At 49.8% G+C, this 25260-nt stretch overlaps 12 protein-coding genes across 12 annotated transcripts; 10 read left to right on the top strand and 2 right to left on the bottom strand.

Moving 5' to 3' along the window:
- Positions 1–373: 373 nt before the first annotated feature.
- N7496_002886 (alpha-ketoacid dehydrogenase kinase family protein) lies at positions 374–1901 on the top strand (the record flags this gene model as incomplete). The annotated part of the gene is made up of 2 exons (XM_056695817.1): positions 374–663; positions 734–1901. 2 exons carry the CDS (start codon positions 374–376, stop codon positions 1899–1901), a joined length of 1458 nt encoding a protein of 485 aa, XP_056558029.1.
- Positions 1902–1959: 58 nt separating this feature from the next.
- Positions 1960–3492, bottom strand: N7496_002885 (putative 2-methylcitrate dehydratase (PrpD); the record flags this gene model as incomplete). Its single annotated transcript, XM_056695816.1, has 2 exons — positions 1960–3098; positions 3162–3492. The coding sequence occupies 2 exons, from the start codon at positions 3490–3492 to the stop codon at positions 1960–1962; spliced, it is 1470 nt and encodes a 489-aa protein (XP_056558028.1).
- A 798-nt stretch (positions 3493–4290) lies between these two features.
- On the top strand, positions 4291–6256 carry N7496_002884 (uncharacterized protein; the record flags this gene model as incomplete). The annotated part of the gene is made up of 3 exons (XM_056695815.1): positions 4291–4332; positions 4383–4505; positions 4598–6256. Coding segments are annotated over 3 exons (1824 nt in total), but the record flags the coding sequence as incomplete, so codon positions are not given.
- A 703-nt stretch (positions 6257–6959) lies between these two features.
- Positions 6960–9012, top strand: N7496_002883 (aminotransferase-like domain-containing protein; the record flags this gene model as incomplete). Its single annotated transcript, XM_056695814.1, has 8 exons — positions 6960–7130; positions 7220–7256; positions 7315–7346; positions 7406–7448; positions 7514–7681; positions 7745–7821; positions 7875–8699; positions 8755–9012. 8 exons carry the CDS (start codon positions 6960–6962, stop codon positions 9010–9012), a joined length of 1611 nt encoding a protein of 536 aa, XP_056558026.1.
- A 763-nt stretch (positions 9013–9775) lies between these two features.
- Positions 9776–10827, top strand: N7496_002882 (uncharacterized protein; the record flags this gene model as incomplete). Its single annotated transcript, XM_056695813.1, has 2 exons — positions 9776–9987; positions 10047–10827. The coding sequence occupies 2 exons, from the start codon at positions 9776–9778 to the stop codon at positions 10825–10827; spliced, it is 993 nt and encodes a 330-aa protein (XP_056558025.1).
- Positions 10828–10955: 128 nt separating this feature from the next.
- N7496_002881 (putative serine/threonine protein kinase) lies at positions 10956–13684 on the top strand (the record flags this gene model as incomplete). Its single annotated transcript, XM_056695812.1, has 4 exons — positions 10956–11399; positions 11456–11570; positions 11628–11797; positions 11846–13684. The coding sequence occupies 4 exons, from the start codon at positions 10956–10958 to the stop codon at positions 13682–13684; spliced, it is 2568 nt and encodes an 855-aa protein (XP_056558024.1).
- A 641-nt stretch (positions 13685–14325) lies between these two features.
- N7496_002880 (uncharacterized protein) lies at positions 14326–15854 on the top strand (the record flags this gene model as incomplete). The annotated part of the gene is made up of 2 exons (XM_056695811.1): positions 14326–14514; positions 14574–15854. 2 exons carry the CDS (start codon positions 14326–14328, stop codon positions 15852–15854), a joined length of 1470 nt encoding a protein of 489 aa, XP_056558023.1.
- Positions 15855–16135: 281 nt separating this feature from the next.
- On the bottom strand, positions 16136–16499 carry N7496_002879 (uncharacterized protein; the record flags this gene model as incomplete). Its single annotated transcript, XM_056695810.1, has 2 exons — positions 16136–16275; positions 16355–16499. The coding sequence occupies 2 exons, from the start codon at positions 16497–16499 to the stop codon at positions 16136–16138; spliced, it is 285 nt and encodes a 94-aa protein (XP_056558022.1).
- Positions 16500–18414: 1915 nt separating this feature from the next.
- Positions 18415–19772, top strand: N7496_002878 (serine/threonine-protein kinase; the record flags this gene model as incomplete). Its single annotated transcript, XM_056695809.1, has 4 exons — positions 18415–18458; positions 18518–18728; positions 18782–18938; positions 18991–19772. 4 exons carry the CDS (start codon positions 18415–18417, stop codon positions 19770–19772), a joined length of 1194 nt encoding a protein of 397 aa, XP_056558021.1.
- A 531-nt stretch (positions 19773–20303) lies between these two features.
- On the top strand, positions 20304–21084 carry N7496_002877 (ubiquitin-conjugating enzyme E2; the record flags this gene model as incomplete). The annotated part of the gene is made up of 3 exons (XM_056695808.1): positions 20304–20330; positions 20587–20737; positions 20801–21084. 3 exons carry the CDS (start codon positions 20304–20306, stop codon positions 21082–21084), a joined length of 462 nt encoding a protein of 153 aa, XP_056558020.1.
- A 677-nt stretch (positions 21085–21761) lies between these two features.
- N7496_002876 (aminotransferase-like domain-containing protein) lies at positions 21762–23209 on the top strand (the record flags this gene model as incomplete). The annotated part of the gene is made up of 3 exons (XM_056695807.1): positions 21762–22241; positions 22295–22671; positions 22732–23209. 3 exons carry the CDS (start codon positions 21762–21764, stop codon positions 23207–23209), a joined length of 1335 nt encoding a protein of 444 aa, XP_056558019.1.
- Positions 23210–23852: 643 nt separating this feature from the next.
- On the top strand, positions 23853–25143 carry N7496_002875 (putative aminotransferase; the record flags this gene model as incomplete). The annotated part of the gene is made up of 3 exons (XM_056695806.1): positions 23853–23885; positions 23940–24394; positions 24447–25143. The coding sequence occupies 3 exons, from the start codon at positions 23853–23855 to the stop codon at positions 25141–25143; spliced, it is 1185 nt and encodes a 394-aa protein (XP_056558018.1).
- Positions 25144–25260: the final 117 nt, after the last annotated feature.

Below are 25260 nucleotides of genomic sequence, written 5' to 3'. Positions count from 1 at the left end.
TGATGTACATATTATTATCCAGCCAGCGGCCTTGACTGCGGGGATGATTACTCCTTCCGCAGATTAACAATGAAGTAACGAATTACATGGAAATCGGAGAAATCCGTTTTAGTTCGTAGTGGTAAATAGTTCAATTTTGTATGTCATTCGGGGGATTTCTGTCGACGTCATCGGCGGGGGTCCACTTTAGAATATATAATGCTCGCGTTCAGCAAGCCATATAAGGCTGGTGTAATCCAATCAATATGTAGACTAGGGAATCAAAGTCCATCATTATTTACTTTCCATCTCCGGAAATGGAAGAGGGGGTTTGCCGTGTAAACCTGTCAGGGCCATCGGGGCCGAGGATATCCGGTCCAACCCCAACCCCAACATGCAGATCTCCTCGTCACCGCCCCCGTTGCCTCTAATTTCCGTGCTTCTCCCACCTCCCCCCTTCCACCCCTCAAAGCACGCAATGGCTGCCACAGTGTTATGGGCGATGCCAGCGAGAGGGCAGGCCCGGCTCATACGCACGAAATTGCGATTGATCCGTCATACCTCGACCTCACAGAAGACTTGGGATTGGACCAAGCGCTCAACAACTGGAGATGTTGCTAGAGATGAGGTTGCCCAGCTGGCTGCTAGCCCTCGTCGCCCCCTGACATTAGCAGACTTGTTAAAGTGAGCACCACATGAATGATTACACAATGAAGATCGAAACAAGAAAGCTGACAAGGACTGATTTGGGTAGACATGGGCGTCCACCACTATCTAAAGACGCGCTTCTAGCTTCGGCGAATTTCACTCTCTCCTTGCTCCCCGCACGGCTTGCCTCCAGAATTCAAGCATTACGAAATCTGCCTTTCATAGTCGTTTCCAACCCTCACGTGTCGAAGATCTACGAAAATTACCGCCATTCCCTATCCACCCTTCTCCCATACCAACAAAGGCGAATCACCACCCTCGAGGAGGAAAACCAATTCGGCGACGTGCTTGCGGACCTTGTACAGACCCATGCAAATACCATTCCGGTTCTCGCCCGAGGATTCCTGGAGTGTCGGAAATATGTCAGCCCCGCAGATGTGACACGTTTCTTGGATACCCATCTGCGTGCGCGTATCGGTACTCGATTAATCGCCGAACAGCACTTGGCGCTTCATTTTGCTTCTCAGCCAGTCAGCGATGAGCCACCTAACTGCTCCAAGCCTCGCTCGCCCAAAGATGCAGTTCCTTCGAATTATATCGGCGTGATTGATACTGCGATTCAACCCGCGCGTATCATCCGTCTGTGTGAGGATTTTGTTGGAGAGATCTGCGAGCTGAAGTATGGGGTACGTCCACGACTCGTGATTGGAGGCGAACCTGAGGCATCGTTTGCCCATGTTCCAGTGCACGTGGAGTACATCATCACCGAATTGCTGAAGAATGCGTTTCGCGCGACTATCGAATCTGGAAACGAGCGGGAGCCCATTGAGGTGACTATTGCAGCTGCCCCGGACGTGCCAGGGAAAGAGCCGCCGGTCGAAGGCGACGCCGACATTGGCTTTCAACTAGATGCCAATGATGAGGCGTACCCGAGTGAAGCAATGGGTGCTTCTAATCCCTCGTCGCAGAGCATTACTATTCGTATCCGCGACCGGGGTGGTGGTATTCCTCCGGAAGTCCTGCCTCACATCTGGTCATATAGCTTTACAACATTCTCGGACGTGGACTTTAATTCGGAAAATGGCAATTTGGATGCCCTGAACACAATCTCTAGCAGTGGTGGCCATCTAAGCAGCATTGCTGGCCTTGGATACGGACTACCACTCAGTCGAGCTTACGCAGAGTATTTCGGTGGGAGCATCGCTGTGCAGAGTCTTTGGGGTTGGGGTACCGACGTATACCTAACCCTGAAAGGTGTTGGCAAGGTCGACTGAAGAAAGAAAGTTTTGGACTATTTCCTTTGAGTGCACAGAGACTCCGTGTCTGTCTATTTTACAGTTTTGGTTGGTCTGCCGGACGCGCAAGCAAATTCACGAAACTCGTTACTTGCAGATCAGGACGGTGGACTGCTCCCGCGATCTGGGCAGTTTCTCTCGCAGAGAACATCCGCGCCATGTTTTGTGAGAATTTGGCTTCCAGAAACGCGTTCGTCCTGGGATTTCGCACATGTCCGAGAGGATACTCAACGAGTATCTCCGGAAGAACCGATTGGTTCTTGAGATGGATTGTGACACCCGTCCCCAAGCTCTTTTTGTCCAGGTCCAAATAATCATGGGTCAGCACCGGGTCAGGTGAAACCGTGATTTTGTCCATCAAGTACATCAGATCTTCATTGGTCGCCCATGGGCTTGTGTCGAGATAGTCGACAGCCTCAGGCGCACTACCCTTCAAACATGCCAAAGCAACAACGTACTGAATGCAATGATCACGGTCTGCAGCATTGCGCAATGGTCCTTTTTTGTTGATGATCAAATCGGCTGCGGCCGTAGTGCGCAAGTCGATCCGCTTTATGTCTTGCATGGGATTCGACAATCCTATTTCTTTGCAGCGACGCATTTGGAGCAGGACCGCTTCCACCGCAGATACGGCATGTCCCTCCACCGGCATGGCCTTGAATAGCACGTTTTGGATTGTCCATGTACCAAATGGTCGAGCAAACTGGAAGCCCGTTTCTCCAAATGTTCGAGCCCAAAACCCCCACGGTCTGGAGGACAAAGCTCCCGGCGAACCTGGCTGGCCCGCTTGGACATAAAGAGCAAGCTGTACAGCTCTCCGCGCAGCGTCTCCTGCAGCCCAACCTTTCCGTGGAATCGTATTATCGCGCACTCTGTATACCCTCGTGGGCTGCCCATCCATCCAGACGTGAGAGATGCATGCCATGGTCTGCTCTTCTGTGAGCCCCAGTAGCCAAGAAACGACGGCAACCGAAGCCAGTTTGACCAATACCACATGGTCGATGCCGTACGCATTGAATGCATTGCGCATTTGGTAGCACCCTTGTATCTCATATGCCTTGATCAGTGCGATCAATAATGTCCGCATGGTCAGCGGTGGTCCTGTATGAACGAGACGTCCCGAGGCTGCCATGCGCGACGACCAGTCCATAACAGCCAAGATGGTTGCGATATTGTCTTCAATCTAAAATTCAATCTGACTGAACATTTACATGAGTTATAACCTGGCAAACATCATACCTGATGGATGACCCCATTCCGCCCCTCCCAACGCATCATTATGATCCAAGTAGCGTATAAGCACTCCAAAATCGAACGCTCCCTCTAGAGGGTCGACCTGTAGATTGGTGCCCGGGACTCGAAATCCATCTGGAACGATCATGTCTTTACTCGTAAGACCTAGCAGCTTTCGGCACTCGTCGCTGGTAGCCGCAGTCTCAATGGCACAGCCTAGAGTATCGAGTAATGCCAACCGCGCCCGTGCCCAGACTTTTTCGTCTGCTTTGTCGATTTCATAGTGGAAAATGTAGCGTGCGATGTCGGTGATCGGTTGGTCGTATGCAGGTTCCATCTCGTCTCGCCAGCAAACCTAAAGAAGACCGTCGAATTCAACTTAGAGCTTTGTTGCCTTGAGATCGCCTGGGCAGCTATTTGGCTCTTGAAATACCTATATAGCGGAATATTTCCACTAGACACTCTTCGGCTCATTTTCACTACAATAGAAACTATCCGTAACGTATACATTGTGTAGGAATCTTGTGAGTATCCCCAAGTGTGAAATATAGGTCACTACTCTCTTCAAATCCTTCGCTGTGTTTGTTCATTCTTAATTCGATTCCATTTTCCCAGGCATCGGATTTACTCCGGAACATCGGTGTAGACAGCAGTCGGATTTATTGAATTTCGGCTTTGGTTACCTGAAACTGGCATAGGCTACCTATCTCCCCACTACAGGCTAAGGCGACATGGCTGCTTGCATGAGATCAATTGCTGCAATTTGCTTACGGAGCTGCATTGCCGAGGGAAAGCGTACCAAGTTTAGTGGAAGAACTGGGGCGATAGGCTGATGTAGACTGGGGAGCAAGCTGCAGGATGCCCCCACGCCTCCGCATTTGGCATTTGTAGAGCTCGGTCTTCTGTCCGGGAGGAGGGGGAAAGGCAATTCCGAACCATCCACAGACCTGTTGCTTTATCAGCGAGCAGCTCTCCGCTTTTTTGCTAATTGATCCTCTGGACCTTTTAACACTCGTCTCAACGCTTTTTTCAGATCAGTGTGTTTGTCGTTGTGAGTTCACACAATCCGCGAGAAAACAGTGATGTAAGTTAGACCGGACCCTTTACTATGGTACCCCACTAACGGCAAGATAGGGTATATACTGCATCTTTTGCCTTCTTCGAGGCCCTCTGGGAGGTTTGTGATACCTCAAGTCCTGTCAATGTGCGACGCTGATAATCAACTAGGGCGGCGTAAGCCATGTCTTCGTCAACCTCGGTTCCGACCACCCTTCCATCTTGGAGGCTATGGTGAAAGGTCAGAAGGAGAAAAGGGACCAATTCCCGAGAATAATTACTTGTCCCAATGAGGTACGTCTATCAATGCATGATCCCACGACCGATCGGTTCATCCCGCATCCATAACTCCTCCATCCCTTCATTCAGACATCGAGACTATGTAGTACAGACTAACACAAGCTGTAAAGATGGTCGCACTCTCAATGGCCGATGGCTACGCTCGCTTGACCGGTAAACCACAAGCTGTGATCGTACACGTCGATGTCGGAACACAAGGACTGGGCGCAGCAGTGCACAATGCTTCCTGCGGACGTGCGCCAGTCCTGATCTTTGCGGGTCTTTCCCCTTACACAATTGAAGGCGAGACTCGCGGCTCGCGAACCGAATATATCCATTGGATCCAAGATGTCCCCGATCAAAAGCAGATCGTCTCGCAATACTGCCGGTATACAGGGGAGATCAAGTCTGGCAAGAATGTGAAACAGATCGTCAACCGAGCACTGCAATTCGCAACTAGTGATCCCCAGGGCCCTGTTTATCTAATGGGAGCTCGTGAAGTGATGGAGGAGGATATTGAGCCTTATCAGCTCAATCAGAGTAATTGGGGCCCCGTGGCACCGACTGCACTACCTCCTTCGGGGATTGAATTGATCACGGCTGAGCTTGCGGCTGCTAAGAATCCACTGGTGATTGTGGGATATACTGGCCGCAATGCTCAATCAGTGACGGAGCTGGTGACCTTGGCCAACCATTTCAAGGGTATCCGAGTCTTGGACACTGGTGGCAGTGATATGTGCTTCCCAGCTGATCATCCTGGGTGGCTCGGCTTGCGGTACCCCGGACATGACCTCGTGAAGACGGCCGATTTCATCCTCGTAATCGATTGCGATGTGCCTTGGGTGCCGACGCAGTTCAAGCCCTCTGCTTCCGCGAAGATTATCCATATTGATGTGGATCCATTGAAGCAGCAGATGCCTGTGTTCTACATCCCATCCATGGCTACGTTCCGTGCTGATTCGGCCACGGCTCTGAGACAGCTCAATGAGCATATTGCCAGCAACAGTTCGCTTCAGCAGTTTGTAAGCTCAAGCGAAAACAGTTCAATGGGCCAACTGCGTGAGCAAGACTATGTGAAACGCCGTAAGGAAATTGCCGATTTGGCGGTAGTTCCAGCAGGTGGCGATAGTGCTCCTCTTAATATCTCCTATATGATGGCGCAAGTTCGCAAGGGTGTCCCCTTGGATACCATCTGGGCAATTGAATCTGTGACGCTCACCCATCAAGTTTCGGATCAGGTTGGTGCTACACTGCCGAACTCCTGGATCAACTGTGGTGGAGGAGGCTTGGGTTGGTCTGGCGGTGGTGCCCTGGGTATCAAGCTTGCTTCCGACGTGCAACATGGTGGCCCTGGCAAGGGCAAATTTGTCGTCCAAGTTGTAGGAGACGGGACTTTCTTGTTCTCTGTTCCTGGATCTGTCTACTGGATCGCACGGCGGTATCAGATCCCTGTTCTGACTATCGTGCTGAACAACAAGGGATGGAATGCACCCCGACGAAGCATGCTACTAGTCCACCCTAACGGGGATGGATCGCGTGCTACAAATGAAGATTTGAACATCTCATTTGCCCCGACACCGGATTATTCGGGCATTGCTAAAGCTGCAGCAGGTGGCGAGCTGTGGGCTGGTCGAGCTTCTACTGTTGCTGAGTTAGCTCAGAAGCTGCCGGAGGCCATTCAGAGCGTGTTGAATGGCAAAGGCGCGGTCCTGGAGGCACAGCTGGATGGAACTGCGGGCAAATATGTCGAGCGCTCAAACCTTTAGAGAGTAGGTTCTCTTGATACCGTTGAATGAAGACTTTCTTGAATAGATGAAAACCTGCTATTGTAGTCGTATACTTCCTCTCGCACAGTCCAAGCGCATTAAGCTTATCGCGCCGATGCCGGCGATAGCCTTATCTATGCGGGGGGACAATGTCCTCGGATTACAGTATTATAGTTCGCACACCGCCCATTTGCACCTGCCGATAACCCACTGCCAGTATGGTATCGTATCAGGACCCCTCCAACGCCCTACACCCTACGCCCTACACCTGACAAGGGCGTAGCTGCAGTGCGTCTTTGTCCACCAGCAACAACCCTGCGCGGGGAGAATTAGATAACAGAAACTCACCGCAAAGATGGCCACTGGCCCGTCCAACTCAAAAGCTTCTCCAAAGTTTGGATATTTGGGCTGCATTGATGAGTCATGCGTCCCCGAATCGGATCCGCGCTGCCGAGTGGATATCGCTGCTGTAAATTCCGCCCATCTGCCTCCAATTCGCCTCCACTGCCGCTCCAACTCCGGTATCACTCTTTTCTCTCCTGAACTTAAGTGTGTGCCTTTCACCTGAGCTCTGCGACCCTCAGGATACTTAGCCAGCTCCGCAGCTCTTCAGCTCCTCGCGCCGAACCTACCTCGCCACGCGACCAAACACACAAAAAGATATACCCCTCCGAACCTACCGAAGCTATACACTGTCAACGCCATGAGCCCGCCTGCGCCGCTAGATGTTGATATGGTGGGGGTCACCGATACCTCAGCTGTGCCTATTCCCGACCCGTTGACCGTCAATGGTGTCCCAGGATGGCGCGAGAAGGTGGCGAACATGCCCACTGGTGTCGCTGCGGCGTGCAGCAGTGATATGTTCAAGAGTCCGGTATGATACTCGCGGTTTGGTGGAGTTGGAATGATTATATGGGAGTTTCGAATGGGCAGGAGTGCTGATCAACTTGTTTGGGGTTATAGGCTTGCTATACCAAGCCAAAGGCCAAGCGCTTCGATCGTATGTCTGAAATACTTTTTGTGGGAAACCCGAACGTCAATTGACACAATTCACATAGACATGCTCTCTATTGAGGCCAAGTCCCGCAAGGTATGTGCTGATGGCAAGGGCTCTATCTCATTTGCATAGTTGTACTAATGTCATTCTAGGCCTCTACGTTGAAGACCGCTGCTCAGTACCTCAAGAACCCAGGTCTGATTACCTTCGTTTATACCCAGTTACTCGGGAAATTCTGCGGGACTGACATCTGCATCCAGGGATTATCTCTCTTGGTGGTGGTCTTCCCTCTGCCGAATACTTCCCCTTTGAACATATCGACATCAAGGTCCCTAACCCACCCGGATTCTCCTCGGAAGCCACACGCCAGTCTGGCTCGGTTGTGCGTGCCGGAAAGCATGATATTAAGGAAGGAACAAGTCTCTATGGTTCGTGATTATCTCGAACCTTCAGTTGGTACTCTACACAATACTAACATGGCTGTGTATTAGATCTCGAAATTGCGCTCAACTATGGCCAGGCTACCGGCGCTGCTCAACTACTCCGGTTCATCACCGAGCACACTGAGGTATATCTGGGAAAGGCCCTCAATGCTTTCAGAAATACTAACGATATCTTAAGATTATTCACAATCCCCCTTACTCTGACTGGCAATGTACCATGACTGCTGGTAGTACCTATGCTTGGGATACAGCACTTCGCATACTAACCGAGCGTGGCGACTACATTCTCATGGAAGAGTATACGTTTGCCAGTGCTGCAGAGACCGCTTTCCCCCTTGGTCTGAAGGCCGTGGGTCTTCCTATTGACGAGGAAGGTCTTATCCCTGAAGCTATGGATGAGATCCTTAGCAACTGGGACGAGAAGGCCCGTGGCGCACGCAAGCCTTATGTCTTGTACACCATCCCTACCGGCCAAAACCCCACCGGTGCCACCCAGTCAGCTAAACGCCGCAAGGCTGTCTACAAGGTCGCCCAGAAGCACGATATCTACATCGTCGAGGACGAACCTTATTACTTCTTGCAGATGCAGCCTTATGTTGGACAGGGCGGCGCTGCACCTCCCCCTCCCGCTAGCCACGAAGAGTTCATCAAGTCTCTCGTTCCTTCTTTCTTGAGTATTGATGTTGACGGTCGTGTGTGCCGACTGGAGTCGTTCTCGAAGGTCGTTGCTCCTGGCTCCCGAGTTGGTTGGATCGTTGCCTCTGAACAGATGATTGAACGTTTTGTCCGTAACTTCGAGGTCTCCTCCCAGAACCCCAGTGGTATCTCTCAGATTGTGTTGTTCAAGCTCTTGGACGAGCACTGGGGTCACTCTGGATATCTGGACTGGCTCATCAACCTGCGCCTGCAGTACACCGACCGTCGCGACGCGCTGCTCCACTCTTGTGAGAAGCATCTGCCTACCGAGATTGCCTACTGGGTACCTCCCGCGGCAGGCATGTTCGTAAGTAAACCATCAAGACACACATACCAAGACGAAGGGACTGACGATTATTTAGCACTGGATTGAGATTGACTGGCGCAAGCACCCCGGCGTCGCCGCCGGAAAGACCCGCGAGGCCATCGAGGAGGAAATCTTCTTGTCCGCCGTCGAGAACCAGGTCCTCTTGTCTCGCGGCAGCTGGTTCAAGGCTGACAAGTCAGCTGTCATGGAAAAGATGTTCTTCCGCGCGACTTACGCCGCTGCAACGTCGGAGAAGATCGACGAAGCCATTGCTCGGTTTGCAAAGTGTCTGCGTGACCAGTTCGGCCTGTAAATTTGGAGATAAATGAATACCTGGAATTGTCAGAACGCATAGTTGCATTTATGCACTGACGCTCGCTTTTTAGAGAAGATAGGAGATTGCCTTGGGGTTGGCGCTGTGTATAGGAAAATTTCGGCCTTAATGTTACTTATTGCATATACGATTTCCTTAGGTAAGCCTGCATGAAATGATGATTATGCAGTTAATCCAATGATCTCTCGTGTAATGTCCATAAAAAAGAGCTCCAACCGAGTTGAATCCTATCAAGTCAAGTCAAGCTGATTAGGGTATCCATCATAGATGGGCCCGTAGACACCTCATGCTTCAGGCATTCAACACATCAGGTCACGTGTTGATTACGCACCGCCAACGCCCATGAAGACGACGTGATGCAAACAAGACTTCGAGAAGTGAGAGCGATTATGATTTGATCGTATTTCTCGAGAAATCATCTTCAATGATTCTGAATATTGTGCTGAATGCGTCTTGAAGCGAAAAAGGGACCGTTGGGATAGTCAATTTGTTCCGATTGACGCGCCAGGGATCGCTCGAACTGCCCTTCCACGAATATCATTTTGGTTCTACTGGGTAAGCCGACTTTGGCTTCTTGCCTAATCCATATGTTTGCTTGATCACATCACTCGAATAATTTTTTTCTCCTCTCACACACTCTCCCTGGCGTCTTCCTTTTCTCCATCCTCCACCTCCACCCGCAAATCCCCTCTCACCTACAAGCAACGCCTTGTGTGAATGTGTCTATCCCTCGAATATCGACATGACTGATCAGACTTCCCCAGGCCTCTATCCGGCAGGATCACTTCGTATCGCACCTGGCAAGAACGCCTACTTGGTTCGGTACATCGACTCGTCTGGTTCTCCAGAACTGCCAGGCGGCCTGATTTACCAACGCAGGTCAACTCGTGGCCCTGCTCTCAGAATTGATACGGAAGACCTTGATCAGGCGAACTCTTCGTTTGCCCTACTGACGTGAGTATCTCTATCTTTTATCTGCAGACAATCATTTCTCTGACTCGGTTTTCGATCAGGGATTCGGCAACCCGCTTCCAGCTGCCGAAGATCTCGCCCTTGGATTTTGGACCTCACGAGAGTATTCTAACAGAAGAGGAGCTATTCAACGAGGAAGTAGAGAGTGACAATCACTCAGATACTGCCCGTGACTCCAGTGCGCTCATTTCTGATCTGCTTGGTCATCTTGAAGAGGAAGCAGCTCTTTCTCCAGGGCCTACTCCCCAGGCTACACTCACGTCCTCCTCAAGCCGCTCTATCTACTATAGCGTTGGACAAGAGACAGAAGTTGACACGGAGACAGATAGCTTGTCTAGAGAATCCGGTCATCTATCTGTGACTCCCGAAGACAGCCCGCCACTAGAGGGGAAGACCCCAGGCTGCGTTCTCAGCCAGTCGTACCAGGACCTCGTGCAAGACTTTCCACTCGATACTATTTCCGAGACTGTGGCCAGTCAAAACGACAGCTTTCACAGGCAGTCAGTGGACAGCTTTGTCTTTGACGCCCGTATTGAAGCGGACCTGCCGGTTACTCCGAAGAGGAAGCAGACAAAAAACAGCTCCTCTACACCTGTCCTGTCACCGTCATTCCTTGGCCCATTTCCAACTCCTTTCTCCCATCGGCAATTTATTGCATCCTCGCCGTCTGGGTCTTTGCGGTCTCCAAGCGCGCCCTCCATTCGCGATCCTACTTCACCTTCTCCGACAGCCCGACCTAGCCTGAAAAGGAAAGATACTACTCGTCCCAGACTACATCTTTCCGACATCTTCAAGCATCGGCAGGTTTCGAACAAGCTTTAGGCCGTCTGTGGCAGTGTTAGAGTGCTCGCTTGCTTTCCCTTCTCAGTTTTTGAATCCCTGCCCTACAATTCCCTTGTCCCTCCCCTTTCCCCTCCTGACCGAAGTATTGCTTAACGAAACGAACCAAGATGGATTCTCGTGTGTCCCGCTTCCTGGACCCATCGTCTGCCATGGCAGCGATCACCAGACATAAAGCGGAAGCGATCAAGCTAGCGCGAGAGCAAGGAACAGCTGTGAAAGAGATGTGTCGTCGTGCAAAGACGGATGTGCCACCATATGAATTTGAAGAATTGATTGGCAAGGGTGCCTATGGACGAGTTTACAAAGGCCGGGAGATGCCCTCCGGCCGGCTTGTGGCTATCAAAGTTCTCGACATTGACTCACTGGACTACAAGTCATTACGTGATTTCAGGGATGAGTCCATCAAGGATTTCATCCATGAGACTAAAGTCATGAAACAAGTCAAGGACTCGGGAGCAAAGAATATCAACGAACTGATCGAAGCCATTTCCATTCACTCTCAGTTGTGGTTAGTGTGTGAATACTGCCCAGGTGGAAGTGTACGAACACTGGTAAGCTCTGTCGTTTCATATCCCCAACAACAGAGTATTCAGCTAATGTGACGTAGATGCGGGCGACAAATGATAAACTTGATGAGAAGTACATTATTCCTATTGCGCGCGAGCTTGCCGTGGGCTTGCACGCGATCCACGAAGCTGGTATCATCCATCGCGATGTCAAAGGTACGATATTCTTCGCCAGTCTCAAGCTGTAGGACCTCTATTGACGGGTATCTACAGCTGCGAATATTCTCATCCATGAAGAAGGTCGACTAGAGATTTGTGACTTTGGTGTAGCAGGTGTTCTCCAATCGCAGCGCGATAAGAGATCGACGTGGATTGGAACACCGCACTGGATGCCTCCTGAGATGTTTTCAACTCGTGGGGAAGCCCACAAATATGGCAGTGAAGTGAGTCCACAAATTCATCACACTCGATACGCTTACTGACCTAGTTAGATTGATGTGTGGGCGTATGGCTGTACACTATTTGAGTTCGCTACGGGTAACCCACCTAACTCGGGGCTTCGTGAGCGTATGCAAATCGGACGACAGCTCAACCGGAATACTCCTAAGCTGGATAGCGAAGACTACAGTGAGGGTCTGAAGGACCTCATTGCATTCGCATTGGATTCAAATCCTGCCAGTCGTCCAACGATGGCGGATATCCTGGCCCATCCTTACATCGCAGACACTGACGAAGAATACCCCACATCGTCAGTGAGCGAGCTGGTGAGGAACTATTACCAGTGGTCACAGCGAGGTGGTCAGCGAGTCTCGCTCTTTCACCCCGGAGGTGCTGCAGCTGCCGAACTTCCCGGTACTGAAGAAGCTGAGGATGATTGGAACTTCAGCACCACGGATGGCTTTGAGCGACGGTTCTCGGTTATTGACCTTGACCAAATAGCTGCCTCGTTGGCTGAGATGGAAGAAGCAATCAGCCCAACCACCCCGCTTCCGGACCATGATTCTAATGAAGATGTCTCCGATATCGATATGGACCCCGAACAGAAAGCGAATTTCGACGAGCGGGTGCGACGAGGTGCAGCAGCAATGGAAGGTCTCTTCGACGAGGAGAAACCGAGCTACAAGTACGAGACAAAGAACGATTTTGTTCCTATCCAGCCGCCTCAGCCGGTATCGGATCTACCTCTACGCACCGAGACCGATCGCTCCTCCGTGACCTCAACATTCATAGATATCGATATCGGCTCATTCGATTCATCACATTATGCGGCTGGCGCACCTTCTGCGCAGCCGTTCCAGTTGGCCGATGCGGATACTATTCGTGCTAATCGCTCAAGTATCCGAATCCATCGCAACTCAAATGAAAACAGTTCACAGTCGTCTGGCAGCGACGCAGAAGGTGGTGACTCTCAGGAAGATAACTTCCAACCTCCTTCTGGTCCACGTCCTCCTACTATGGACTGGAAGTTCCCAGGGTTTATGCTGCCAGAAGAAGAGGTTGCGAAAGAAGAACCGAAGGAGGCACCAGCGCCGGAGCCCGTCGAGGAGAGATCCTTCCAGGCCGAGAAGCGGGCCACGATGGAGTGGACATTCCCTGTGATGTCAAACCAGCCAGGTGAAAGCAGTGCCAATGACGAACCTGAACGCCATGATACCCTCCGAGCGCCTATCATTCCTCCCCAGCAACAACCAGCCGAGGAGCCGGTTATCTCTCGCCCATCCACCTCGGCCTCTCATAATTCTACAATGTCAGATTCAGATTATGACCCCTTCCGTTTTGATCGTCCGGCCACTCCCCCGGGTACTTCCCCACAGCCTGTTAGCTCGTTCAACTCTGAATTCCCCACACTGACCGAATCGACGGATGATGATTCGGAGTCAGCTGGGCTGCTCGACGGACCTGGTCCGGACGAAGAAGAGGATACTCCATTGTGGCACGAGCATAATGATGTTGAATCCGAAGACGATGTACCCCCTCTACCTACGGCTATTCCTGTTCTTGGAAGCCCCGGAGGCACTGCACCTTTGGTCTCCGAGCCAGGCTCTCCTATCTACGAGGAGCCTTTGCAGACTGCTCGTCGAGAGGCCATGTCAGAGGTCTCCACCTTGAGGGATTCTGAACCAAGTGCAATTTCTTTCCCGGTTGTCCTCCCGCCTAGCATGGAGAGTCTGATGGAAGGAGCTGATGATGCTACTATTACGGCGGAGCTGGATCGCCTGTTGGGTGATTTCCTTGGTGCTCTTTCTGCAACTGGAGAGGCACTTTCAAGAGCTATCCCTGAGAATCACCTGACAGATGATACTACTCATGTTGTTGAAAAGGTCCAATAGTGAACTTGCCTTTGTTGGTGACTTTATCTAGAAACAATGGTAGATACGAAATCATGTTAACGTCGTCCTTTCACGCTCATAAGAAAGAGTTGCAACACCCTTTCTACATACCTGGTGATGTGTAAATTTTCTAATGTAGTTCTCCGGTTTCGAATGCTGTAACTTATATGTGTAAATATTTTATCCCGGATTTGAAAAAAGATACAAGACTTACTACGATCATACGAGGCTGGTGAAACTCTTCACTGGCGAAATAGAATTCAATTATAGGACATATATGGCCACTGACCTGTCTACCATAAAGGTACCCAAAGAGACCAGGAAGACCTCTTTTTTCTGCCGATTGCCCTTAATTCCCACGTCCAGGATGAGAGTATCCACGCCTTCCCAATCAGGAATGGCAACATCGTTCCTCCCCCATACACGTGCTGTTTACATCTACAACACGAACGCGAAATTATACATTTAAGTTGCGTTTAGATCTTTGAGTGCGTGTCTATACGCGTGTACGTCACCAATTGAATAAACGCTCGAGGCAAATCGCTCCAGATGACTCTGACAAGCTCTTCTCTCTTTTATATCCTCTCCCCATCCATAAATCTCGACGCCACTGAAATTTAGAGTCTTGAATCACATCCATTATGCTTGGAGGATTTTCTACAAAGAATCTTATGGCATCCTTTGCCTATCCGTCATCCCCACTGCCACCACAAACCCCAAAGGAGTGGAAGGTGGTTTTGATGGAGGTCAAGCGGCTCTACCTCGAACGGCAGTACAAGCAATGTGCAGCCCGCGCTACTGAACTCCTCGAAGTCACAAAGGAAGCAGCTGTAAGTATCAATATCTCAATATCTCTCTTTTGATACAGATACTGATGGCTTCTGTCTAGGTCCATCCGATCTACACGGCGTACTTGACGTTCCATGCGGCAATCTCTTTCGAGTTCCTTGGTCAAGCAGCTCATCTTTACTCGAACAACAAGGTCACCTATCTCCATGCCGCTCTGGACTCATTCCTGGATTGTCTCTCCGCTCTTCCAGAGTCAGTTCCACTACCAAAGCTGCCTACGGTCTACCCAACCCCTCCTCCCAGTCCTCTATCCATCTCGCAGTCGCAGACGCCTCAAACACCCAATACTCAATTCACAATTTTCGAAGATGGTGAGGACGATTCGCCTTCACCGCCGGTCATTCTCGACACCCTCACCCGCATGATTAATGTCTCTCTTGACGTCCAGGAGGACGATGATCCGTTCGTCTCTGACTCGGACAATGAAACTCCGAGCCCATTCGTGGACGCCTGTCTGGCTTCGGCTGAGATTCGCAACGGCTCACTACAGAACAATGCGCTCTTCCACGTGCGTTTGCCTGAGTCCAAAGACGCAAAAAAGTTCGAAGAATCCATTCAAATAGGTTCCTTGATGCCCTCTCCGCTTCGCGTTCGAAAGCCGTCGTGGGAATCCCCTCCGCAGATTAAAAGATATCCCAACATGTTCGACACTCCTACAAAGCTGGGAAGATCGAGTCTTGCACCTCGTCCGTTAAACCCTATCCCGGCAGGTCGGTTAAACGTTGGGAACATCAAGTTGAGTGCCGCCCAGGTAGCCAATAGTTTGGCTGCCCGTTCAAGCCCTAGCCGCATCCCTAGGACCCCTACAAAGGATAAATCTCCTGCAGGAAGCGAGCACATGGGCAACGAGAACCAGGGCAATGAGCACAAGAACGAAGAACACAAGGGGAAAGACAAGACCGTCAGGAATGAGGCTATCACGCCGGCTCATATGGCCCAGATTGTGAAGTTCAATCGTGAAATTGAATTCCTGCGCTCCCAGGTCAAGGCCAACATCTCCGACATCCAGAAGCACGTGGAGAAGGTCAACGAGATCCAGAGGGCTCGCCGCGCCCGAAATGTTCGACGTGTGGCATCCTTCTGGAGCTTTTCGCCCGTCACTTCGGCGCACGAGGCCGATGACGAACCTGAGCCGGGTCTGGCCATGGACCAGTTCGGGAATGTCTGGACCAAAGAGACCAGGGAGCAGCGCATCGCCCGGCTTCGGGCCGATGGCTGGACTACCGTGGGGTTGCGGTCTCCCCGTAGTACCTGGAAGGGGGCCGGGTACTACCAGGACTTCTGCAACATGGTCCTGAATGAGCTGTTTGTGGACAACTGAGGATTCTCAGTGTAGTCCTTTGTGTCATGTGTTATGTCGATATGATGATGTCAAGCTTTTTGATGAAGACGATGTGGAAGGATGTGAGGTGGATTTGTGGTGTTTTCATCTAAGAGCCCGTGTAATATGTGAGAACTAACGGAACATGTACGATATCATATGGATCTTATTTGTATCAAACACTTCCATTATTAGTGGATCATTGAATACATCTCCAAATAAGTAGTTGCTCCGTAGTTATGGGCCATTGTCTCCAATTGGGGCAGTGAGAGCTGTATAGTTCACAGACCCTTGCTGAGCATAGTCCCCAGTCCATCTCCCAAGCCTCCCTTTGCAAAAACACCTCCTAGCTGGTTACCCAATTGATCTTGGATCTTGGTGAAGTTCTCGTCTTCGATAAGTTTCTTGCCGATTAAACTTTCTAGAGAGACACCAATGTTAGTCACTCTTTTGCCGTGTTTATCTTTCTGTGGTATAATTTCAATAATGGAGATATATACTCTTCAAGCCATAGGAAACTTTCGTCTCTCCCATCGCCTCCAACAACAACTCTTGGAGTTTCTTCTGGTAGGGATCCAGGGCACCCGATACCCAGGCCCCGAAGAGGACGACTTGGAGTGCGAGATAAAGGATAAAGTAGAACATTGTTTCGATAGACTCGATTTCAAAGGTAAGTTTCTTTTGATAGATACAATATTTCTTAAATAGCCGTTCAGATGCGGTGTTTATATGCAGGCGGGTTGCAAGGTACATATACGTATGTAGGAGGAGCCTATGACGTGCAGGGCGTGGGATATGACGCTGTCGGTGCAGACGCTGGCTGGTGAGTGGAGTCGTCGGGACAATATACTACGAATCAGACAGGTGCCTTATATTAAGCCTGATCGAATTTATCTGTACAGTTAAGATACATTAACGCTTCATTTTCATGTAGTCCGTATAGATTACGTGGTCGGGTATCTAGATAATCGGTCCATCACCACCTAACAAGCTGCATGGCCGACCGGCAGATCTTTTTGTATAGGAGACTTCGACGGTAGGTGTTGTGCTGCTTGAAAGCTATCTAGAGAGCTCTAGATCAAGTTATTTCCTGGGGATACTTGAACAAGAGGGAAATAAGAAGAGTAGGTGTCCAGCCTCTATATAGGCCATCCGTAACCTTCTCTCTCTCTCGGGATTTCCGCTGCCTAATTTACAATAGCCCGAACTATCATCTCAAAAGGCTATTTTCTTTTCTTTTTCTTTTTTTGTGAAGATAATGCTTTGGTATGAGAATAGATCCTCATCCAATCGTCCATAAACAAGATCCACTTTCGAATATCGGGGCCGTTTCCTGACCTCGTATCCCGGTCGCGTTTAACATACCGGTTGGAATGTCCTCGTTGGATATATCGTTGCATAAATTAATTCTCGTTGGGCTGAGAAATCTGCATTGGGTGTGGCTGGGAGCTGAAGGAGCTGCAGACAATAATAATTGGTCGATCCGATCGAACCAGTCACTGTCCAAAGTATCCATGGATGGCCCCCAAATTATAGAATACTCCTGTTGCTTTTGAGAAGTTCAGCTGTGGCGGTGCAACGACCGTTTGATGGTTGGAATTACGCCAAGGGCCCACTAAACCCTACAGCCTTTCAGCCTAGTGGACTGCCCCAAATTATTTCGCTCCTTATCGCGTCTAGACCTCCTTGATCCTCCTCCTCCTCCTCTCCTCCTCCATTGCTACTTACTCTTCAAGTTTCCCGGGTCCTCCTTCTTCGACCTCCCATTCCACCTTCAACCTCTCTCCTGTCCTCGAGATCTGATAATCGGATCGGTAGAGTCCCCCCCTCTCTCCTGAGCTGCTCTCCTTCCCCCCCACTTGCTACTCCTCCATCGCGATAGGCTGCAAGCCATGATTCCCGCCCACTCAACCCCGCCGTCTGGTCGCTCGCGGCTGAGATCTGGCGTCTTTTTTATGGCCGCTGACACCTCCAATTCTCCCAGATCTTCCGAGTTTCCCCTGAATCAACTCTTTCGATCCTCTCTCCTCCCCCTCCTTCCACGCTCTCCTCTCCGCTGCGGGGTTCGACAAGCCCACCTTTGCTACCTAACCGGAGTCCTCTGCCCATTCCAGAACCCATCGCATACCCAATCCGACCGTCTAGGGTGCTTTCAGCCCTATTTCCCACACCATGAGCTGTGAGTCAATTTCGTGCGCAGTGTTTTGAATCATACAATCCTGCCGGTTTTTTGGGGGGTATACGAGGAGGTCCTTGCTCTCTCGGCCGTGCCTGGAGGTTTTTTTTCGGCTTGTCTCAGCTTTGACCACATGGCACGACTCCGAGCTGTGATTCAGTCGTAATGCTTGTCTTCGTATGCACGCCTCTTTTATCCGTTGCATATTACATCGCGGACTTTATTGTTGGGCTGTCCGCGCTTTATCACGATGGTCTGCTCTTTCAATGCGTGTTTCTTTTCTCAAATTGGCCCATATCCTCGGCTTTCCTCGCATCTGCCCTCGTTTTTCATGTGCTTTGAAAAGATCCCAACGTACTGACCCGTGGTTTTATAGTCGCAAACATGTTGAACAAGCTGTCTGGTCAGCCAGAAAGCTATGAGAAAAAGTATGGTTCTATCAACTCTCGCCGACAATTCGTTTACTCACACCTAATGCCTCTTTCAGGGCCCTCTATAAATTCGGCCGTACGCTCGGTGCAGGCACGTACGGTATTGTCCGGGAGGCGGAGACGGGTGATGGCAACAAGGTTGCAATCAAGATTATCTTGAAGAAAAATGTCCGCGGCAATGAGGGCATGGTCTACGACGAACTGGAGATGCTGCAGAAGCTCAAGCACCCTCACATTGTCTCCTTTGTGGATTGGTTCGAGTCCAAGGTGAGTCCTCCTCTGAGCGCATCTCTTAGACATTAGGTTCTGATGGGATTCAGGATAAATTCTACATCGTCACTCAACTAGCCGTGGGTGGAGAGTTGTTTGACCGGATTTGCGAGTACGGCAAGTTCACTGAGAAGGATGCTTCGCAAACTATTCGCCAGGTGCTTGACGCAGTTGACTATCTGCACAAGCGCAACATTGTCCACCGGGGTTCGCTTTCTCCCCATTGTCTACTTTGTAGCTTGCTCTAACAAACTTATAGACTTGAAACCCGAGAACCTCCTCTATCTCACACGCGCAGCCGACTCCGAGCTGGTGCTTGCCGACTTTGGTATTGCCAAGATGCTGGAGAACCCGGCCGAGGTTCTCACCAGTATGGCGGGATCCTTTGGCTACGCTGCCCCAGAAGTCATGCTTAAGCAGGGCCACGGAAAGGCCGTCGACATGTGGTCGTTGGGCGTCATCACTTACACTCTCCTCTGTGGTTATTCCCCCTTCCGTTCTGAAAACCTGACCGACCTGATCGAAGAATGCCGTGCCGGTCGTATCATCTTTCACGAGCGTTATTGGAAGGACGTCTCTCAAGATGCGAAAGATTTTATTCTTACCCTCCTGCAACCGGATCCCCACAATCGTGTGACCTCGGAGGAAGCTCTGAAGCACGTGTGGCTGACCGGTGAAACTGCCAGCGACCGCGATCTGCTGCCCGAGATCCGTGCTTACATTGCCCGTGCCCGTCTGCGTCGTGGTATCGAGATTGTCAAGTTGGCCAACCGCATCGAAGCGCTCAAGATCCACGAAGAGGCCGAGGAAGGTGAAGAAGATATCCCCAGTCCCATGGACATGGGAGCTGGCAGTGCTCCGGCTGAATCGAGCGAAAATGGTGATTCCGCTGCCCCAACTACCAAAAAGCGCAGTCTTAGCAAGGTTGCTCGTGGCGCTATCTTCCGAGAAGTAGTCTTGGCCAAGGTTCGTGAAGCCAAGGACAACGAGGAGCGGGAGAAGGTCGAACGAGAGGCCCGGGAGAAGGCATCGCATCATTAACCCTTTATCTATCGGTCTTGATTTGTCGTTATTTATTCCTTGTTACGATGTCGGTTCATGCTCCTGTATTTTGCCTTGATTCTGGATATAGTCGTGTGATTCCCCATCTTTCATACTTTCTCTGCACATAATCAGTTGATTCGAATGGATTCCCGAGCTCTTTGTCCTCTTTCCTATAGCATCGCTTTTGTTTCTATAGATTGTCTAGAACGCCACTGTCTTGGCACGGGCAAACGGTCCTGATCACGTGCGGGACAATCTTATCTTCCCCCGCAGGTTGCATCGTCTTTTGGACAGCTTTGTACTACTCGAGCTCATTCTGCCTCCGTGATCCCCCTAGCTTTCTGTCGAATTTGCTCTCGGTCAGACTGTTTGGACAAGCGGGGAGTCATCAGTTGCTCTCAAAGTATTACCCCAGTTCAGTGGATCATCGATCTTTTTGCAGCTTCAACCCCACGCGTTATCCTGGGGTATCCGATCGGCACCATCGCTATTTCTTGCTCGTGATCGAGGATCTACAATACAGCAAATATGTTCGCTAGCAAGCGCTTGAGCAAGGTGAGTAATCCGATCACTAATATGGCAGAAAATTTCTCTTCCTGGGATATACATTTATAGACATGGTTGCTAACGCGCAGATCCACATATTTAGGAGCTCCTGAAGGTACTACTACCTCCCGACCCCTCCACGATACCTTCTACCTTGATTGCAAGGTTTCACCCAGGAACATGCTTTAACACTGCAGCACTTTTCCCACATGCGAGACCCGATTATAGCTTGAGAACAAGACCTAACCATTCTATATAACTCCAGATGAAAGAGCACGTACCACCGGGAATCTCGATCGCCAAATCCGACAACCTAGAAGAATGGCAGATGGATATCAAAGTCCTCGACGACAACCCAATCTACAAGGGTCACACCTACAGGTTGAAGTTTACGTTCTCAAACAAATACCCGATCGGTAACTCACACTTCCGCTCTTTTGATAATAGCACTATAGCTAATGTGCTGTGCTTTGAACTAGAACCGCCCGAAGTCCAATTCATCGAACTCCCTACTACCTCGGATACCCCTCGCCCGATCCCTATGCATCCCCACATCTACAGTAACGGCATCATCTGCCTCGACCTCCTCAGTTCCTCCGGCTGGTCCCCCGTTCAAACTGTCGAAAGTGTGTGCATGAGTATCCAGAGCATGTTGACTGCAAACTCGCGTAACGAGCGACCCCCGGGTGATAGCGAGTTCGTGGCGTACAATCGTCGGCGAATTCGAGATATCCCGTTCGTTTATGAGGATGATAACGTTTGAGCTGGGATTTTCGTCGATTGGGATGTGAGCTGCGCTTTCGAGGTAGCTATCGCATTTGAATTGTGATGATTGAGATGCGAACTTCTTCCTTTGGTACTTTCCGCATTGTCTCTGGAGTTGACACGTGCTTTGTGACATGAAGTAATTGGCGGATTTATGGAGTTTTGGGTCCTTTATTAGCGAGTTGTAGTATTTTATCTCTTGCGCATTATTCGGAATTTGAGATTTTCACATTTGCGATGATAAACCTCGTAGAAACTGCCCCCGTATATGGCTCTGCAGGTTGCTCCTCCTTCTTAAGCCCTTTACTCCGTAAGCTTAGCAGAGATGGGTCATAGTGGAGACTGATGTCGACGGAGAAAGTATACTGGTGTGAGGATCCCGGAACACTACAATAGTAGTTTTGGGTTTCATCGGTTATTGAACCTATGGAAGACTAGAGAACCATTCTGAATTTAACAGCAAAACAGATTATCCCATGATGTCTAACATTTTCTGTGGGTCGTAGTTACGACGTTCGCTCAACAAGGATATGATTGGCCTAATCGCCTAAACTGCCAAACCCGAGATGTGTGGGTCTGTCATTAGATCCGAACTACGGAGTATATATGAATAAAAGCTCCTCGTAACGTAACACGATCTTGTCCGTTAGACATTGATCGGCCTTCATCATTCACATGGCTTCTTTACGCCCAATCGACCTCTTTCGAGGCTGGCCTGCTCCAGATCTGATCCCAGTTGATTCTCTCAAGGAAGCCGCGGTGACTGCTTTATCCAATAAAGCAATATCAGATGCCGGTTTTGGCTACGGGCCTGACGAGGGATATTTTCCATTGAGAGAAAATATTGCGAGATGGTTAACTCAGTTCTATGCTCCCCCAGAAGCTATTACTGCCAGTCGGATTTGTATCACGGGCGGCGCGAGTCAGAATTTGGCTAGTATACTGCAGGTCTTTACGGATCCTCTTCAGACGAAGCAGATCTGGCTGGTCGAGCCTACTTATCATCTTGTCTTTCGGTCTTTTGAAGATGCAGGGTTTCATGGACGGATGAGAGGTATTCCGGAAGATGAGTGCGGAATGGATGTCCACACTCTCGAGCGAGCTCTAGAAGAGTTTTCACATGCCAACGATGACAAGGAATCCCATGGAAGCTATGTACGTTATTCCGTGGTGTCATCGTATTTCTCCTAGATTCCTAACTATCCCAGACTGGAAAACCGGATAGACCATACCGGAAGATCTACGAACACGTCATTTACTGTGTGCCTACTTTTTCCAATCCATCAGGGACGACGATGACCCGTTCTAGGCGTGAAGAGCTTGTCCAGGTTGCTCGCAAATTCAACGCCCTAGTCATATGTGACGATGTCTACGACTTTCTCGCGTGGACTGAAACTCCGAGCTCAAACCCGATAGGTCCTTCTATACAGCGTCTAGTCAATATAGATCGTACTCTCGACGGGGGCCCAGCAGACGCGTTCGGCAACGTTGTGAGCAACGGATCATTCAGCAAGCTTCTCGGTCCTGGATGCCGGGTTGGATGGGCTGAGGGGTCAGATACTTTTATCTATGGGCTTTCACAGGCGTAAGTCAACCTTTCTCATCTAGATTTATGTATTCCATCTCACAAGTTGTCATTCTCTAGTGGTCAAACAAAATCTGGGGGTGCACCCTCTCAGTTGATGTCAACTTTTATCAATGAGATGCTGGAAACGAACACGTTACAAGAGCATATCTCAACGAAATTGGTCCCGGATGGACATCGGCGATACTCATTGATGATCTCTGCTATAAGAAAGTGTCTGACACCTCTCGCAGTTACGTTCTCTCCAGATCCTGAACGAACTACATTAACTGGTGGTTACTACGTTTGGGTCAAGTTACCCATTCCTCTTGATGCGAATCAAGTCTGCCGGGAAGCTATTGACACGCAGAACATTGAGTTGGGGAATGGGGGTCTATTTTCGGTCCCCGGGGGAGACTCTCGGGACGCGGATTTGCATCGAAGTTTGAGATTATGTTTTATGTGGGAAGATGATGAGCATCTGGTCGAGGGTATCAATCGACTGGCTACTATCATTGGGACTCTGTTAGATAGCGAGCAGAACCACCCTTGTGTTTGACGCTATGCTCGGTTGAGTCGTTTAAGATAGATTGGACTATTAGAAAGGAGTACTTTCTAGAGAGTTGAGAATGAAGCACCTAGCAACTTCCGTAAAGCGCTTGTACAACTCTCTCAACATCGCGTGCTTCAAGATGTCATTGAATTCTCGGCCGTTAAACAGCATATTCAATGGCAAATGCTCATTATTACAACCTACGGCGAGAGCTTCGATATAAAAAAGCCTCGGGCTTTGACCAGTGCTATTGTATGTAATGGAAAGCTCCCGCTCTGCACCTTTGCTTCAATTTCAACGATACCTAGACGTGTGGAAATCCAGATAGAATTTCTCTTGGAAGATGCTTCACTAAGAGAAAGCCGAATCATCTAACTTCATCTCGACCTGGTTTCGGATATCTTAGCGGACGCTGTGTAGAAGTAGAACTTTGGCACGGTGGGTCAAGCCATTTGAACTGCCAAAATCGGTAATGGACCCGATTCAACCAATCATTTCTATTTAACTCCAACTGGGAGAGATGTCCACTCATATTTCTCAAGTATAAAGCGCTGAATCTCATCGATTTTTTTTATTCAGGAATTTTCTTTTTACATTGTCACATCAGACTTCCAATCTACCCTGGCTCTATCTGTTTGGACATTCTACAATGGTGAAAATCGAGGAGTTCGCTGTGGAGCGAGTAAGATACCCGACAGCCCTGCCTTTCCTCTTCATATCAAACTAACGTTGCCAGTGGATGGATCTTTATGAAAATGACGCCAAGCATAATCTCGCCGAGACCTGTTGTGCTTCTATCTCACTGAATGAGCTACAGGTCTTCTCAGGTCAGGGAACGGACCTCATAGACTATTCGCAGAAACAGGTCTATGGCGCAATCCGTGGTTCTACCACTCTCCGGTCGAATATTGCTCATCTCTATGCATCAGAGACCTCGGAGCCCCTACGTGCGGAAGACGTACTTGTCACAAACGGGGCAATTCAGGCCAATTTCCTGGCTCTCTATACCAATGTTGGTGCCGGAGATCATGTCATATGCCACTATCCAACTTATCAACAGTTGTATTCCGTTCCTGAATCTCTTGGTGCCGAGGTCAGCCTGTGGAGGTCATCTGAAGAGAACGGTTGGCAATTGGATGTGACGGAGCTCAAGTCCATGATAAAGCTCAACACGAAGCTCATCATTCTGAAGTAAGTCATGTCAGACCTAGACTCGTGTTCACGTTGTTGATTAAGAGGTTAGCAATCCCCAAAATCCGACTGGTGCTGTCCTCCATCGTGAGACCCTGCAAGATATTGTCGACGTCGCACGGCAACATGACCTGATCATTCATTGTGATGAGGTTTACCGGCCGCTTTTCCACTCTCTTGACAGTCGTCAGCCAGATAATCCGCCGTCAATTCTTGACTTCGGTTACGAGAAAGCCATTTCTACTGGATCCATGTCCAAGGCGTTTAGTCTGGCTGGTATTCGTTTAGGCTGGATCGCTTCCAGAAATTCGGCAATGATCGAAGCATTTGCCTCTGTCCGGCATTATACCCTCATCTCCGTCGGTCAGCTTGATGATCGTGTGGCTACTCAAGCTCTTGCGAGTCCGACTGTCAACAATTTGCTCGAACGCAATTATGAGCTAGCTCGGCAGAATCTTGATGACTTGGAGGCTTTTGTACGTGAGTTCAAAGGGACTGTTTCATGGATTAGGCCACAGGCAGGTACGACTGCCTTTATCAAGTTTTCAAAAGAGGGGCATCCGGTCGATGATGTGGCTCTCTGTGAGCAGTTGCTGGAAAAATATGGGGTGATGTTCGTTCCAGGAAGTCAGTGCTTTGGCAATGGACGTGACTTCAAAGGGTACGTACGCGTTGGGTACGTTCCAGAACGCCAAGCTATGATCGATGGCCTCGACGCTCTGCGCAAGTTTATGCGTGACGGGTATTAGAATGTTCCATTGTAGTTAGATCGTGAAGAAACTGTATCAGGTCAAGAAACTTTACAAATTCCTTTTTTCTTTCTTTTTGCGCGAATCAAGGGTATCGTGGTCATTATGTAGGCTATC

The sequence above is a fragment of the Penicillium cataractarum genome (assembly GCF_028827025.1).
Source record: "Penicillium cataractarum strain IBT 29864 chromosome Unknown utg000002l, whole genome shotgun sequence".
NCBI lineage: Eukaryota > Fungi > Ascomycota > Eurotiomycetes > Eurotiales > Aspergillaceae > Penicillium > Penicillium cataractarum.
The sequence above is the reverse complement of the archived record's forward strand: the minus strand, read 5'-3'. Positions and strand labels throughout refer to the sequence as shown.